The sequence below is a fragment of the Fusarium mangiferae genome (assembly GCF_900044065.1).
Source record: "Fusarium mangiferae strain MRC7560 genome assembly, contig: FMAN_scaffold001, whole genome shotgun sequence".
In the NCBI taxonomy this organism is placed as follows: Eukaryota; Fungi; Ascomycota; class Sordariomycetes; order Hypocreales; family Nectriaceae; genus Fusarium; species Fusarium mangiferae.
The window spans coordinates 3,380,292-3,395,921 of record NW_024573921.1 but is presented as its reverse complement, the minus strand read 5'-3'; the positions used below and the strand labels follow the sequence as shown (position 1 = coordinate 3,395,921).

At 50.2% G+C, this 15,630-nt stretch overlaps 4 protein-coding genes across 4 annotated transcripts; 3 read left to right on the top strand and 1 right to left on the bottom strand.

Moving 5' to 3' along the window:
- Positions 1 to 493: 493 nt before the first annotated feature.
- On the top strand, positions 494 to 1,810 carry FMAN_01568 (putative peroxisome assembly protein; the record flags this gene model as incomplete). Its single annotated transcript, XM_041820423.1, has 1 exon — positions 494 to 1,810. One exon carries the CDS (start codon positions 494 to 496, stop codon positions 1,808 to 1,810), a length of 1,317 nt encoding a protein of 438 aa, XP_041676909.1.
- Positions 1,811 to 2,488: 678 nt separating this feature from the next.
- FMAN_01567 (uncharacterized protein) lies at positions 2,489 to 4,401 on the top strand (the record flags this gene model as incomplete). The annotated part of the gene is made up of 3 exons (XM_041820412.1): positions 2,489 to 2,866; positions 2,920 to 3,782; positions 3,837 to 4,401. The coding sequence occupies 3 exons, from the start codon at positions 2,489 to 2,491 to the stop codon at positions 4,399 to 4,401; spliced, it is 1,806 nt and encodes a 601-aa protein (XP_041676908.1).
- Positions 4,402 to 10,448: 6,047 nt separating this feature from the next.
- On the top strand, positions 10,449 to 11,185 carry FMAN_01566 (putative APT1-adenine phosphoribosyltransferase; the record flags this gene model as incomplete). Its single annotated transcript, XM_041820401.1, has 2 exons — positions 10,449 to 10,971; positions 11,040 to 11,185. 2 exons carry the CDS (start codon positions 10,449 to 10,451, stop codon positions 11,183 to 11,185), a joined length of 669 nt encoding a protein of 222 aa, XP_041676907.1.
- A 668-nt stretch (positions 11,186 to 11,853) lies between these two features.
- Positions 11,854 to 15,072, bottom strand: FMAN_01565 (putative glycosyl hydrolase; the record flags this gene model as incomplete). Its single annotated transcript, XM_041820390.1, has 2 exons — positions 11,854 to 14,811; positions 14,869 to 15,072. 2 exons carry the CDS (start codon positions 15,070 to 15,072, stop codon positions 11,854 to 11,856), a joined length of 3,162 nt encoding a protein of 1,053 aa, XP_041676906.1.
- Between the last annotated feature and the right edge of the window lie 558 nt (positions 15,073 to 15,630).

Genomic DNA, 15,630 nt, shown 5'->3' with positions numbered 1-15,630 from the left:
GCTCAGAAGTTGTCTCGCTCTCTGAAGAGTGGAAACAAGCGCCAAAGCAAGTCTCAATGAGCAAGGAGTAAGACAAGCGCGTGAAAATAAAAAGTCCCGTCCTCTACTCTTTTACGAGCAGGTACCTATCGGCCTGGGCAGAGAGACGGGAGGCACAAGGGAGGAACATGCACGCACGGTATGGTAAGTAGCCGATAAGGCCTAGGCACTGTAACACCTCGGCTCGGCTTCTGCTCAACAACCCCGGCCCTGGCGTCATGGGGGGATTTTAGCATGGGCCCGCACAATCCCCAGATGAGATCCAATGCGATGCGCCGAGACGAGCTGAATGAACTGCGTGCTTCCTTTTTGCTTTTATCACCTGCAACAAACGAATGCTCGCTCTACCCAGCTGTAACCGGATCAACCCACCACCAAATCGACCGATAGACTCCCAATCAAATACCCGAAACTCAACCAACGCCCTCATCCTCATGTGCATGCGCCAGGTCAAATGACCGACTCGAGCTTCGTCCAAGCCCAACGCCGCGTCGCTGCGCGTCGCCAAACCCGTGAGGCCGAAGCTGCTGCTCGCATCGCTGCACAGCGGCAATCTTCTCGACCTAGAGCCAACCTCGAGCGCTTACCTTACCCCCTGAATCGCATAGGATCTGCGTGGGATGCTGTGTCGACAAGGGAGGGCACGCGCCCTGCATTTCGAGTAGGACAAGTCGATGCCGAACTGCTCGATGTAGAGCTCTTGGACATTCTCAAGGACCAGGTTTGCGAGGGTCTCAAATATTTTGGTGGAGGGCATCTGCATGATGACTGGTCAGCCGAGATTATGTTGGTTCTGAGGGCGGTGCTTTTCAAGCTCACTGTCTGGGACCACGATGCCACATACGGAGCGGCTCTCCAAAACCTCAAATATACTGACGCCAGAAACGATGGGCTTATACTCAAAGCACCCTCAAAGGTGCAGAAATCACTCTATGGACTTGTCACAGTATTTGGAAACTATGCTTGGACGAGATGGGAGGACTGGCTTCTGGAGCATGACGATGGTTACGACGAGCCAAGTCCCCGAGTAAAGCGACTATCGAAATTGACATCTGCCCTCTCAACTGTTCACTCGGCAGCGGCATGTGTCTCATTTCTAGTCTTCTTATTGCATGGACGGTACCGAACCCTCCTCGATAGAATTCTCAGAATGAGACTTGCGCCACCCACAAGCCAAGTAAGCAGAGAGGTCTCATTCGAGTATCTCAACAGGCAGCTTGTTTGGCATGCCTTCACCGAGTTTTTGCTTTTCGTACTACCCCTAATTGGCATCCAGCGATGGCGACGCTGGCTGACCAGGACATGGCGGAAAACAAAAGACATTATCAGAACGGGGCCTCAGGAAGAGGGCAAGGCCAATGGTGAATACGCGTTCCTCCCTGAAAGAACATGCGCAATTTGCTACCAGGACCAGAATACGGCAACTTCTGAGAACGAAGTGATGGCAGTAGCAGCATCCACTGGTGTTATTGGCTCAGCCCAGACAGACATAACCAACCCATATGAGACAATACCTTGTGGGTGTGTATACTGTTTCGTCTGCTTGGCCACTCGATTGGAGAGAGAAGAGGGCGAGGGCTGGACCTGTCTGCGTTGCGGTGAGCATGTCAAAGAATGCAAGCCTTGGAGTGGTGACTTGCTTGAGCCGTCTACAAAGCATGCCTCGGCCAAGACGGTGGCTTTCTCAGATGATATTACTGGGGGTGTGCTTGTAGATGAGCAGGAGGATGATGAATCGTTCGTGGAGAGTCTGAGCACAACCTCAGAGTGAGGGGTTATGGGAGGCGTTGATCTGCGGCGTTAATGAACATGTATGGATAGCTATATTTTGTAATATCAAGCGCAGCGAAGGCGTTGTTGTTCTACTTGCTTCCATTTCTCACTACCCAGTTCTCCCACTCATAGTGCCACCGATAAAGGGTGTAGTAGTCGTTGCTACCCTTGACTGCATTTACTGCCTCGAAGCCCTCGGAAACGTAGACTTATGCGCTAGGAAAGCAAAGGAAACTCTTGATTAAGGAGTCACTTGATGAAAAGATATAAAAAGATATGGATTTTATGAAAGAGAATCTGAGCTGAAAGTCCACCCCAAGTTCTTTAAAAAGACCTGAAGGGACCCTGAAATGGCCACTAACACGGGTAGCGCATCATAGCAGGGGAGATGGAAACTTGGACCCCTGTTCTATTCCTACCATTGTCAGCCGAGATACGGACCAACATCAGCCCAATCTAATGCTTGGACAAAACAACACCAACTTCCAAATTCACGATACCGACATTTCACCATAATCATTCTTCTAATACTCGACGAATCCAATTACCGCGCCTTGGAGAACTCGAGACGCAATCCATCGACTTACTATACAGAATACGCCATAATATATAATCGAAGCCTTTCAATGTAGCCCGATATCACAACTCGATTACACCGACTCCCTCCCTTCATCCCATGCCCAGCTTCTTCCAGTTCACGCAGGGCACCGAGTCGCACGTCCGACCCAACGACTCGGCCCCTCTCCTAGGCCGCTTCCGCGCTGTTCCTCCGCGTCCTGGCGTGGTATCTCGAAGGCGCAGTCAACTTGGCCTCTTCTCGAATACCGCAGACAACAGAGGCAGCGTGCATATACTTGGATACGGTGCTTTTCCTGCAGATGATGACGATACGGACAGTGATTATGACCTTGAGGATGATAGGAGCTTGTGGCAGCGTCTTTGGCAACGATGGGTGTTGGATATTTGGGTTGATCCGAGACAGTCGGCGGTGAAGAGGGTCGTTGATAAGTGGTGGAGTCGGTATGCATTTTTGGTGTTGATGCCGGCCTTGTTGGTATGTGCTGGAGCTCCCATGAAACTACAAAGAACCAACTGACTCAAGAACAGGCTGTGGCGTGGTGTTCTATACCTTTTCCTCAGTATAGAATTCCCGACGACCATATCGGTGATGGGGACGAGGATAGACTCCCCGACGGATCTAAGACGCCTGGTCACGGAGCTGCTCGAGTCCAGGTCAACTTTTGGTTCTTTCTATTCGTCTACTATGGTTTCTACAACCTTACTGCTCTTATATGGATCACAAAGGTGTTCAACCTTTACAGCCTCAACTGGTGGCCCCAATCTCTGGGTTTCCCGCTTACCGTCTCACTCATCGCCATCTTGTCCATTGCCGTCCCCATACCCATGTACTACAATGACAGGGCGCGTTATTTGCTCGTACACAACACAGCATGGATTTCATGGACCTTCATCATCATGGCCTTGCCTGTCACGATCGCCTTTATCATTCTCACGACTAACGAGCGGCACATCGGGCTTCGTCACTCGCTATCAGAAACTCAACGCATCTTTACCACATCCTGGTGGACCGGAGAGCCAGACACGTTCAACGGTAGGGACCGCCGGCGTCGGAATGTCACGGCTGATCTATTCGACGCCGACGCAACTCAAGTTGAACCCGAGCTGAGGCCACAGGGCGTTAGGATGCGCCGACTGTGGTTGCCAGCAAGCTTTGTACGATTCTTATGGTTCTGCGTTGCTCTGTTTATTGGCCTCATGGCATACGTGATCGGAGAGGCATACGCAGAGATTTACCTCCGAACCTTACCGCACAATAACTTGGAGACAGTAGTGTATGTCTATGGCTGGGTAGCAACGGTGCACCTCCTGGACGCGCTAAGCGGCTGGGTGCTAGGAATTCGAGAGGGTGAGCGTGTTGGAAGTTATCCTTTGAGCTGGATCTTTAAACTGTAAGCCTCGATCGATGCAAATACTGTTGTTTCCACTGCTGACACCACAGCCAGATACTTCATGTTGACCTACCAGATGTACGTTCGTGCGCTATATGCACGACTGCGTTCACCACAACAATTCATAACCCTCCAGATCTTGTCATCAACAGGCCTGGTTGTCATCACACCCATCATGATGACCTCCTTTGTGCACAAGCTCTTGACAATTCTTGGGCTGAACTCGCAAAGCTTTGGTTCATACCAAAAGCTCCAGACCCGCAATGTCTTCATCCGCTTTCTTGCCGAAAACGTCTCAATGGTTGCATTCCTTGGAAGTATTCTAGTACTGCACTTCGGAGCCAACAAAGACGTTTACCCATATTTCGCTTTCGATACGGAGGGAGAGGACTACAATTTTGGTCTCACTTTCTACGCCTCATCGGTAACGTGGGCGTGTGAGTTGGTAGCGAGTCTCGCCGTGCGGGGACTCATCCGACTATTCTTCCAAATTGATGTCGGCTTGGAGGGGAAGCTGGACTTGGCTGTCTGGCCAGAGTTGATGCCAACCTGTGTGGCAGTCATGCTGCACGTGCTGCAGAACATGCTATTTTCCATCATCCGACTACAGTTTCAATGAGTGGAGAAAGGATCTACTGTGGTCTGGTGTGAGTGAGGACCGATAATCCAGGGGCTATTTTTCATAAGGATTGATGAGTGAGAGGGTCGGAACGGCCCGAGAAAGGTCGCCGAGAGGTGCGGCTATTCAGATGGTGCACCCATCGACACTCACACCCGCTCAATGGACATGAGTTGGGATGTTTGGCCTCTGCTTTGCTTTTTTCTGTTTTTGTCACTATTAATCTGTGAGCCGTTGTCTTGAGCTGTCTTTCACAGGAGCGACTTCTTTGCATACTTTGCGATGGCCTTGGACTGGGGAAGTTGTGCTCTTGATCCAAGTCGATACCCATTAGAACGTTTCTAGAGAGTTTTGATACGTTTCATCTTTGTTACAACGCATTAGATACCACATACTGTATGCCGACACGTTAGTCATTGCCGTTAATAGCAATTCCGAGTTGTAACTTTCTGAAGTGGACCGAGATAGCGACCATTCCAGATCGTTAGGTCGACTTTTCTATGCAGCCATATGGTTTCAGGACTTACAGGCTGACAATGATTGGGCGACGGAGTTCAAATAACCATTTCCCGTGCCCTGTGTTTCATAAAGTTTATCTGGCAGAAGCAAACCTGGGTCATGATTGGGTCGGTGCAGCTTCCGTAGAGTGGCCCTTTTGAAACCCCATGCTGAAGATTGAGATAGTTACTTGCCTACCTTACTGCCTGCTGTCTTTCAAAACAAAGGCCATGATGTGCTCTGTAGTAGCTACGGGATGCAGCAGCTCTTGAATTGCCTGACTCGCAGTCGGGCTGTCCCCAAACCGATCGCTCGTATTGTCTCGAAAGGAGTAGCTCAGATTGGCTGTGTGCTTATGTTGGTGCCTGCACAACAGTTGTACTGGTGCGACGGACCCAGTTCTATCAACATCCATCCATGGCGACATCGTCCATCAAGAAAGATGGAGACGCTTGTATCAAAATCTCGCGCCGAGCGGCCCGTAAGGGCGCCAACACAGAAACGCGCACCTGCGGCTAATGCAAGCCCCAGCCAGTCTTTTCTTCGGTGAATGAGTACAACAAACGGCGGTGTACGATATTCAAATAATATCAACAACCGGTCAATATGGCAGAGGAAGGAGAACTGATGACGCGGCGATGAAGGGGCAGCCGGTCAGCGAATGCTGGAGGGGAGGATATGCAAGACATTGGGTGGAGAGCTGGGGAAGCATGAGGCACAGCATATAAAAAGGAACTACTACAACCACAAAGACAACGCCAGATGGTTGCGCGATACCGATAAGGCAATGTATTCCGGAACGGTCAAGAGAGAAGAGAAGAGAAGAGAAGAGAAGAGACACAAGAAGCAAAGCAGGCAGGCAGGTCGATGCAGAGGGCGGCACGAATGCAGCCGAACATCGCATCGCATTACATTACATCGCATGGCATCGCATTACATTAAAGACGCAGAAGATTGCTGCATGTTTTTCAGGAAACGAACCTGGTGGCCGGGATCAGGGCTGAAGGAAGAGATCGCAGCGCAACACATGCGCTGGCTGGTGTGGTTTGAAATGGCTTGGTGTGGTGTCGGGCACAAGCTCGTGATTCGCGATAGTGACTTGCAGCGAGCTGAAGCGGTAATCCTCAACCGTCTTACATGTCGCCAGAGAGCTCAAGATGCGTCCTATTTCGATGGGTCGCCGGCTAAAAAAGGACCATGTCCTATCTTATGCGGGTGTAGCGTAGTGTCGTGTAGTACCTACGCTTGACAAGATAGACATCTGCCTGGTCTGAGTGCGTATAGTGTGCCTCATCCTCAGCAGCAAGAATCCATATTGGGCACAGAAACGGTCTCAGCTATCAGGGCCTGTGGGGTTGCATTACAATCGGCATGAGAGAGATAGCAACCGATCAGTCATGATTGAAAAGGCAGACGGGGTCTCGGTCGTGCAATAAAGACGAGATCAGCGTCTTTCAACCCTTGATAGGCCTTGAACTTGTGTTATCTCGGCATGATATAACGTCGTTCGGGAGCCTGACGAACCCGAGCCAGTAAGCCCGGCCTAGAATGCCCTCGGTTTGGCCGCAATGGACTCATCGAGATGCTCTCTGTCATGTTCGAATACCGGAGCAGAATTGCGATATCGTCTTATTTAACAAGAACAATAGCATGTGTCGCGAGACCCTCTTATGCAACAACGTCTGCCTAAGGTACAATGTAGATATGAACCCATGCAAGGAAACTTGATGTCGTTGCGTAGCAATGTGAATGGCACAGCTACATACAAAGAGCGAATGGGCGTGGGGAGAGCTTGATAGAGGGTTGCTAAGAAACACGGGTTTGGCCATTTAAGAACGCCATGAATGAGAAGTCATGCGATCAAAAGATAATAAGACTCCATGGCCCTTATTCTTTTGTCATACATATGTATACTTCTCCACAGATTATCATCGGCCAGAGACGGATCATGAGCGAAACAAAGCTCTCATGAGCCATGCATTTGGAGGCGCTATGGGACGATGGCTGGCATGGGTTTATGGCGCCGCCTCCGGTCTTGACCACGGAAACACAGTGGAACAACGGTACTTGAGCGGAGCAAGTGGATAAGTTGTAGCTAAAAGTTTCTCTGGAGGAACTCGTTCATGGATCGTATGTTGGGTATCCGTACATTGTTATGCATGTTAAATCAAGCGGGTAGAATTGCCAACTTCGAAACCTCCATGATACAGCTTCCGGAACGTATCACTACGAGAAACAGTGGTTCTCGGATGTACCTTGGAGAACTTCCAGCGAACTGATTACTAGGTAGTGGTGTGATGGTTGATATGGTTAAAACGATGGACTAACTTAGTACTGAGATAACATCGTATCATGGAGACATTTGTGTTAGACATGACAGCCCGGACAGGCTACAGCTGCTTCGTCTTCGGCCTTGAGGGTTGTCCACCAAATGGAAGCGGGAGTAAGCATGGCAGCCACTAAGAAACTACCTTAGACCAGTTGAAGAAGAAAGGGTGTCCAGAGACACCCATCGACGGTAACCTTGCCGCTGCTTCGATCCTTTGTTCGAGAGAATTGCCTAAAGAGGCAGTTCGTTGAACAACCTCCCTCCACATTAGTATTCATCCCTCCTAAAACAGAAATAGGCTGAATCTGCCTCGATTGTTTGTTATAGAATCATCTTGGAGGTACGTTCAGCGAGGATGATGCTAGGTTCAGACCTAAAGAGCTTGTATAAAGCTGTAATCAACACCTCATACTATGTATGCCAATATACGGCAAGGATCCATTTCGTTTGCGGGAACCTGGACCTAGAAAAACAACTTGGAGGTAATACGGGCCTGTCTAGAATGTGCAACACAAAGTTAACTCTCAAGGCTGGCCGAAGCTCCGCTGGGCTTACGTGACTTTGCTTCCACAGGTGTACTGTATCTCAGTCTCTTTCCTTCAGGTTCCGTCAAAAGACTCGTTTCATAGCGAGCCTCAGCTGTCATGTTATTAACTGGGGTTTCCTACCCGTGAATGTCCGGGTGGCTGTAGATGGATGCCGGAATAAACCCAGCAGCGCATATAAGACCCAATTGAAGTTGAGATTCCCTTGAAGCCGCTCCGAGGGCATGACCTGAAACCACGGGGATGCTCATAGTTTGCATTGGGCCAAATTCTATCTGGAGCCATTGCCCGTCCATCCGAGGCTGGCGGTATGAAATGCGGTAGCGGGAGGTAAGGCAGTGAAGTAAGCTTGGAGCGAAGAATTCTAGCGCGCCCTCCAATGGACGCTAGGCTCGCAGCAGGCCCGATACTGGGGTAAGATAATTAATTGGATGCTAGGGTCTTGTTCAATCAAGGATAAAGGATCAAGGGACGACAATGGATCAAGGCAATCGAGTGAGCGTGCATAAGGCATGGAACTTGATAGAAATACCTGGCACAACTATATTGATCTTGTACAGCCAAACTCGTATTCATGATGCTTACAACGAGCAAGCAAGAACAATGTACATATTTGATGTACAAGGAACAATACAGACCAACCATCATTCAACGGGGTCCATTGTGTGGCGGTTAATATTGAGTTGGACTTGGTCCCGCCATTGAGTAAAAAAAGTACTTGAATGGTACGACCTGGCTGGCATCCATGACATGTACAGAACACACAACGGCGGAGCTTTTGTGTTTGTCGATTTGTCGCAGCTGATGATACCGAGACTCTTTGTCTGCAACAAAGAGACGCGTGGAAAACATACATATCGTACTCCAGTCACTCAGTTCTTGCTGGCAAACGCTCGTGAATCGCATCACGACAGAGATTCGTGTTCGCTCGGCAGCGTAAAGATGAAGGCTGATTTGGCAAGTTGACTCATAGAGGTACAAAAGATGACCATCCAATAAGAGTGTCGATCAAGGGTTCGAGTTGTCGATTAGCATCTAATACTGCATTGATGCTACATTGATACTGCAATCATGCATGCAAACCGAGGAGTATGCATTATTTGTTTGTAAGAAAATGGCGTTTTGCATATCAGAATTCTCATGCAATCGTTGCGGTACTGTACCATTATGTCAACGGGACATACATACCTAGGTACTAACGAATGTTTCATGATGATACAACTGGCTGGCGGGGTACTACTCATGCTACCTATTTATCATTCTATACGACAGACGTGATTGCGCGTACTGGAACAAGCTGCAAACACACAAGAACTTACTTCCTCGAAACAATGCTGCCTGGTATGATTTGCATTCTCCATTCGGACATGGCTGCTTGTCGATATCCAATTGCACCATTGGTGCTTGTTGAGTCATGTAGTCTAATACCTTGAATCGTTGATATCTGACCTGGAGCTTGGACACCGAAAAAGCCCGCTTGACCGCTTGCTTGTCCATGGTTGATGACGATGGAAACCAGCTCCTGCTCCCAAAATCTCACTCTATCCATGTCTACTTGTTCGTCTGTCCCTGCTTGGTGAGATGCTTACAATTATCACATCAATCCGACAAACCAACCCCTAAGTCGAGGTGCCGATTATCACAGATAGCAACGGGTGGATATCACGTCACAGACATCCATCCACAGATCTGAGCCCCCCCCACAATTAACTCCATGTTAGGCACTGCTGGGGCCCATAGAGCAAGAAAACTTCTGACCTTAAGCTGAGGTGCCAGAATTAACCAATCTTTAGGCCTACTAGATAATACTAGCCCTATTTCGTCTTTTTTGTCATCTGTTCCAAGTTTTCTTGGCCCCCTGGGCTGGGTCCTGGGCGCTGGCGCTGGGCATTGATCACCAAAAGGCTTCTGTATCCGACTCAGCGGCCAGAATTTTTGCTGAGATCCATCGCTGCCATCGCTGAGAGAGTTTCGGAAAGGGAAAAAAAAAAGTTAATAAAATTTTCCCCTCCCCCACCTTGCATTTTCCATTTGCACCCCTTGGAAGGCTTCCAAATCAATGGGACCCTGTCGGGTTCCCCTCCCCCTCGCTCCCAATCGTTCAATCGTACCTGCCCTCCATTCCCCCACTAAGACCTCGCACGCCTGCGGCATGCCTAGGTTGCACCCCTCCTTCCTCATCGTCAATGCCACTGAAATTGATGGTGCGCATCCGCCGCCGTCTTTCTCGGCAGCCCTGTCCTAGGTAGGTAGGTAGGCAGGTAGGTTCACAGCCAAAACAAAATTACCTTGGACTCTTCCATTGTGCTTGTACCTGCCTCTCACTGTTTTGCCCGTCAGATACTAAATCAGCCAAGTAACTCTCGTAGACGGAGCACGTACCTCGTTCGTACTCTCTTTCCGTCTACCACTAAACCACTGTAACTACTTCTTCCGACGCGGCTTGACCACCGACTACCTTCCTTACCTGAGGTGCCTACCAGGAAAAAACCACTCGAGTGCTTGTGCCTGGCAACTGCCTCCGCTCACCCTTTCCCGACTTGCCTTGCCCTGTATCCCTCGTCTCTTTTCTCCTTCTCCCCTTATTCCTTCCTTCTTTTTACCGACCCTCCCACCCCTTCTTCTACCCTGCCTCTTCCCTCTCTCTCTCTCTCCTCCCTCTTCTTCCCTCCACAATGAGCGCTCAAGAACCCCTCCCCTCTACCAACTCATCCTCAGCGATAAACAACACCACGTCTACCGCTGTCGCTAGCCAAGATGCCTCGGGACGACAGCCCTCCTCCTCCGCCGCCGGTTCCTCCGAACTCTCCGGTGCAAAGATAAGCCTGCGCAAGTCGCTGCGAAGCTTCCCCGACTTCCCCATCCCGGGTATCAACTTTGTCGATATTATGCCTCTGTTCGCCGACCCAACCGCCCATGCCACCCTTGTCGATGCTCTCGAACTTCAGATCGCCGAGGCTTTCCCCACCAAGCCTGATGTTATCGTAGGCCTTGACGCCCGTGGCTTTCTCTTCGGCCCTGGTCTTGCGCTCCGTCTCGGTGTTTCCTTTGCTGCTGTCCGCAAGCAGGGCAAGCTCCCTGGACCTTGTGCTACCGCTGAGTACGTGAAAGAGTACGGCAAGGATCTGTTCCAGATGCAGGAAGACGCCGTCCGTGAGGGCCAGAAGGTCCTCATTGTGGACGACATCATTGCTACGGGTGAGTAAATCTGCCTGCAAAGCAGTATGCATGAGGCGTATAGGACCTTAACTGACATGAATCATCAGGTGGTTCTGCAAAGGCTGCAGCTGAACTCGTCCAGCAGCTCAAGGGCGAGGTCATTGGATACTTGTTTATTCTTGAGATCCCTGGTCTAAACGGCCAAGAGAAGCTCGGCACTGCTCCTGTCAAGATTCTTCTTGAAGATGCTTAAGCGGCTGATGCCAGGCTTCCTCTATTTTCGATCCCACTTCCAGCGATAAAGCGATGCCGGGCCATAGATCGACTTGTGGTGTGCCTCATCGCGGCGCATTTGTGAGAATTTTTGTTAGACCTGGAGAGTCTGTTTCTGCTCTATGTTTTTGAAGTGTTGGCGGCGGTAGTGACCAAATTTTACAGCAATTCACTTATTTTACTAAGTGAGATCTATATTGGTTGGCGTTTTGTGGATGGCTTTTTCACGACTCAACAACAGCAAAAGTCTTTTCGGGTTCGCGCACATAGAATGGGGTTTTGGAGGTTACCTTGATATAGCCATATAAAGAAAGATCGCAAACTAATAATCATAAATGTCAGTTTTGTCTGCCCATCTTCTGGCTGCTTTGCCATCATGAGACAATAATTACGTGTCTTGCTAGAGTATCATACCACCTACAGCTAGGATTATGATTCTCGAGATTATGAGTAGGCCAGGTTTGTAAGTCTCAGGTTGAGCTTACAGGCAAGGCTTTGATTGTTAAGCGTATCATACAAAGAGACATCTACCTCTGTTTCCCTCGAAGCCTGAAGGTATCGTACGCTATCAAAAACAGCAATATACAAAAATGACGATAAAAGCCACCAAAATAACTCCGAGACATGCATATGAACTCTATGCGTTCGTTATAAGACAATGGCGTTCTCTATCAACATCCCTTGACTCTCCACCACGTACTTGCGCCGCATGCCCACGCCCTTAGCCTCACCGAAACGTTCATAATCACCCTTGGCTCCACGCATGAGAACGAGAGGCACACCGTTGAGCCGCCCCATGCCTCGGGGCGTCACTTGCGCCGTAGTTAGCAGGGGGCGAACGATATCATCAGGGCCTTCTTCTGAATCATCGCCATCGTCAATGACAATCACAAGTTGTAGTGTATGTGGCGATGCTGGAAAGCTAGGTATGCGCTCTAACTTTTCGCTGAAAGAGCAGCCGCCGCGACGAATGACAATTATCTGATGTTGGCGAGACGATGACTCGGGCAAGGGGGCACCACATGCTTCACCACCGAGGAAGACGGTTTTCCATGGAAAGTTGGCGATGGGCTTGCGGGAGTTGTAGCTGGGTGACCCGACCATCGGCGTGTCGATAATGGGCGGCAGAGGAAAAGCGCCGGGGCCGGTAGATGTGTAAGCCGTCCAACGGAGGATAGTGGGGCCGGGACCATCCGTCTCCGTCTCCGGGAGATCGGTATATGCGGGTTCAAAGACGGAGCTCACGGCACGGAGAAGCGACTTGAGAAGTGATTCCGAAGGAAGAGCCGCATGGCTCGGAAGAATCTCACTGGATACATTGACGCCCTGGGCGGGTGCCGGGGCACTGGCATTCGACTTCTCTAGTGTATCGAGGAGAAGGTCAATCTCAACGATATCCTTTCGTCGAATACAAGTAAATGCATCGTCTTTGTAAGATCTCACATGCTCTGCATGAAAGAAGACACTCTCGTGACGACCAAGCTCTCTACTTGCGGCGTGTGTAATTCTCCATGATCGATCTGCAACCTTGCCGCCCTTCTGCTGTTCCAATTGAAGCCGCATGCCATCAAGGTTGCGGACCGTTGGTCCGTTGTGGCTGTACCACACGAGAGATGTTCCGAAACGAGACACAAGCGAGCTTGCCGTGTCACCGGGTGGAAACTCTATCCATGTCATGACGCGCTCGACGGGTGCGGCACACACGCCATCTTGTGGCAGCATCGTTGGCGGTAACGTCCATGGAAACATTGTGTGATTGGTTTTAGCTCTATATCTCGTTACATGCCCTTTCTTTCGATCGAAGACTTCTACGGCTTCAAGGGGTCCGTGGACATTGGGAGTATTGTGCAAGTCGACGAATAGTGCGACACTGAAAAGGTCAGGACGGGCAGCCGTAGCTGAACCGGAAAGACCTGGAACTATAGGTACCGGGCATGAATGCGTGAATCCCTCATCAATTGTGTCGTTCTTGGTTGCGACTCGTTTCGATAATGAGTGCCGCCGAGTCGGCTTCTGACGGCTGCGATTGGGTATAATAAGGGGGTGACCCTCTGTGGAAAAGACAAACGCAGCATCGACCTTGTTGAGAGCATGGTCTGGGTCGAAGAGGAGGTACATGTACTTTGTTGTTTCACCAAGGAAGAAGCTCTCCATGCGGTCAGAGAGCTCTCCTGTTCTGACATCTTGAAGACCAGCCCATCCACATGGAGCACGACATCGTCGCTCAATGTCTCTAAGAACCATCTCTCCGACATGCAAGTACCATGGGTCTTGTGTGGCACGGTATATATAATATGTTGACTCTATGAACTCGGGACGGCCTGGCCACCAACCGAGCCCCTGATCAACGGTGTTTTCGCGGACAGACCATCGCTCAGGCAAAGCAGCATACCGCGTCCAGAGAGCAGTATAAACAAGATTTGCCTCTACGGCTTCATCGACTTCGCCAGCCATAGCTAAGAGACCAGGATAGAAGGCACCCAAGCTATCAATCCACATAGTATATGGTTGCCCAGTTGTGCGATGATTATTCGAGTAGTAGGGGTAATGACTTCTGTCAGTGTACAAATACCGCTTGACAGAGGCGTGTGCCTGATGCCATGCATCCAAGAACGCCTCAGAGGTCTGTAGCTCAGTGGGCAGAGGAGGGTGGAGGACGTTGGGATCGAGCCACTCAGTGCTGCTCTGTCGGCTAGTGGTTGATTTGTTGGGCATGCCGTGTCCTGAAAGCAGGATATGGCTCTTCAAAGCATATTCGAAGAAACTATCCATACCGGCACCAATTCCGGCGTGTGGCCCTATCCACTGCCCACCCTCTGCGTCCAGACCGTTACCGACGAGTCCAATTTCACTCCTTCGTCCCCAGACTGCCCAAAAAGCCCTCTTGGCCGCTTGCTCGAATCGAACGTCTCCTGATAGACGACTGAGAACTGTGAACTCTAGGGTAAGACTTCCAGCGCCGGCACTGCAAGTCTCGGTGATCTCCCCCGAAGCAGCCTCAGGTTTGCCCTCCATGTGACGAAAGAGGGGCGAGTTTGTGTAGAAAGGAATCCCATGTCGAAGATTGACTCGAGGATATGGAATGCCGGTGTCTGTGTAAAAGGCTGGGAGAAGTCTTTGTCCAAGATCGAGGGCCAGCCTTAAAAGTTGGCCATCGTATTTGAAACCATTCGGCCATGTTATAGGCGCAAGTTCAAGGGGGTCATCGGCCTGGGTCGCCCAGGCTGGCTGCACAGTATACCCGCTGATAGGCAGCTCCCCTATGGCAAAAAGATGCGCACTGAGAAGGCCACCCAGTCCACGTATTACGGTCTCAAAAACCTGAACCTTGCTGTCGAGGTCAAACCCAGTCGCTCGAATGCCCTGGCCCGAAACACCTGGTCGTCCATCGCCATAGTATCGCACAAAATCCGCTATTCCATCTTGGAAATCACTCAGAGCTTTCGACCCTGTCCCCGACGCATCTTCGGGTCCTCCAGCGAGGATCGCAAGTGTCGATAGACTATCAATAAGTGTAAGGGAGTAATTTCCCAGGGCATCGTTCAGGCCGATATGGGCGGGATTTTCTCGATCTCGGGTCAGGGGCGAGCACGTCAAAGGTCGAAGCTGTAGAAAAAAAGACAGTCAGCTTTGAGCGTTGATCAGCTGCGGCACCAGACAAACCTCATCCTCAGGAAATGCATGTTTCATGTAGTTGCCAAAGCCATGATAGAACATATCAACTGTTTGTTGGCGCAACCGCACAAGGTGGTCCTGCCGCATTGCTTGAGCCGTCCATGATAGTGAGGCCCAGATCAAGAGCTGCACCCAGACCAATAACATCATGCCTCCTGGCTCAGATAGCCAATGCCTAGGCCTCCGAGACATTGGCCAAGGGAAAATGGCGCTCGAGAGCTACTGGGCTCATCGAGGGAAGCCTAAGAACAGCGAAACCAACTGTAAACCATACAGTTAACATACGAAATGCCTTGAAAACGACGCGCGACAGACGCTTGGCGTCGCGATTTGATAGTCTGGAAGAAATGAAACCCTCACGAATTCGTGGTGACAGTTGTTTCCTGTCATCCTTGCGCCACATGTGGCTTGGGTGTTGTGGCGGTTTGTGGCGGTTTGCGAACTGCGGTCCAATCAGATGCCGTGGTTAATGTAGGTTCTTTCCAAAACCAAGTCCCCGCGAAGTCAAATGTCTTGAGAGCTTCGACAGACCTGGAGGTTACTTATTCTTTACAATTCTAATCTCATAACAGATTATCTTTGCTTCCCTTCCGTGCATGCATGTAAACATTGCTTACATTTTCATACTCAATTTGATCATGGTAGCCTCGTCCCTTCCTATCTATCAGTCATCAAGATCACCTTCCTTATCATTCGTCACCCTGAACCTCAATGCAACACAAGCACTAAGGTAACGACGAGCCAACAGCA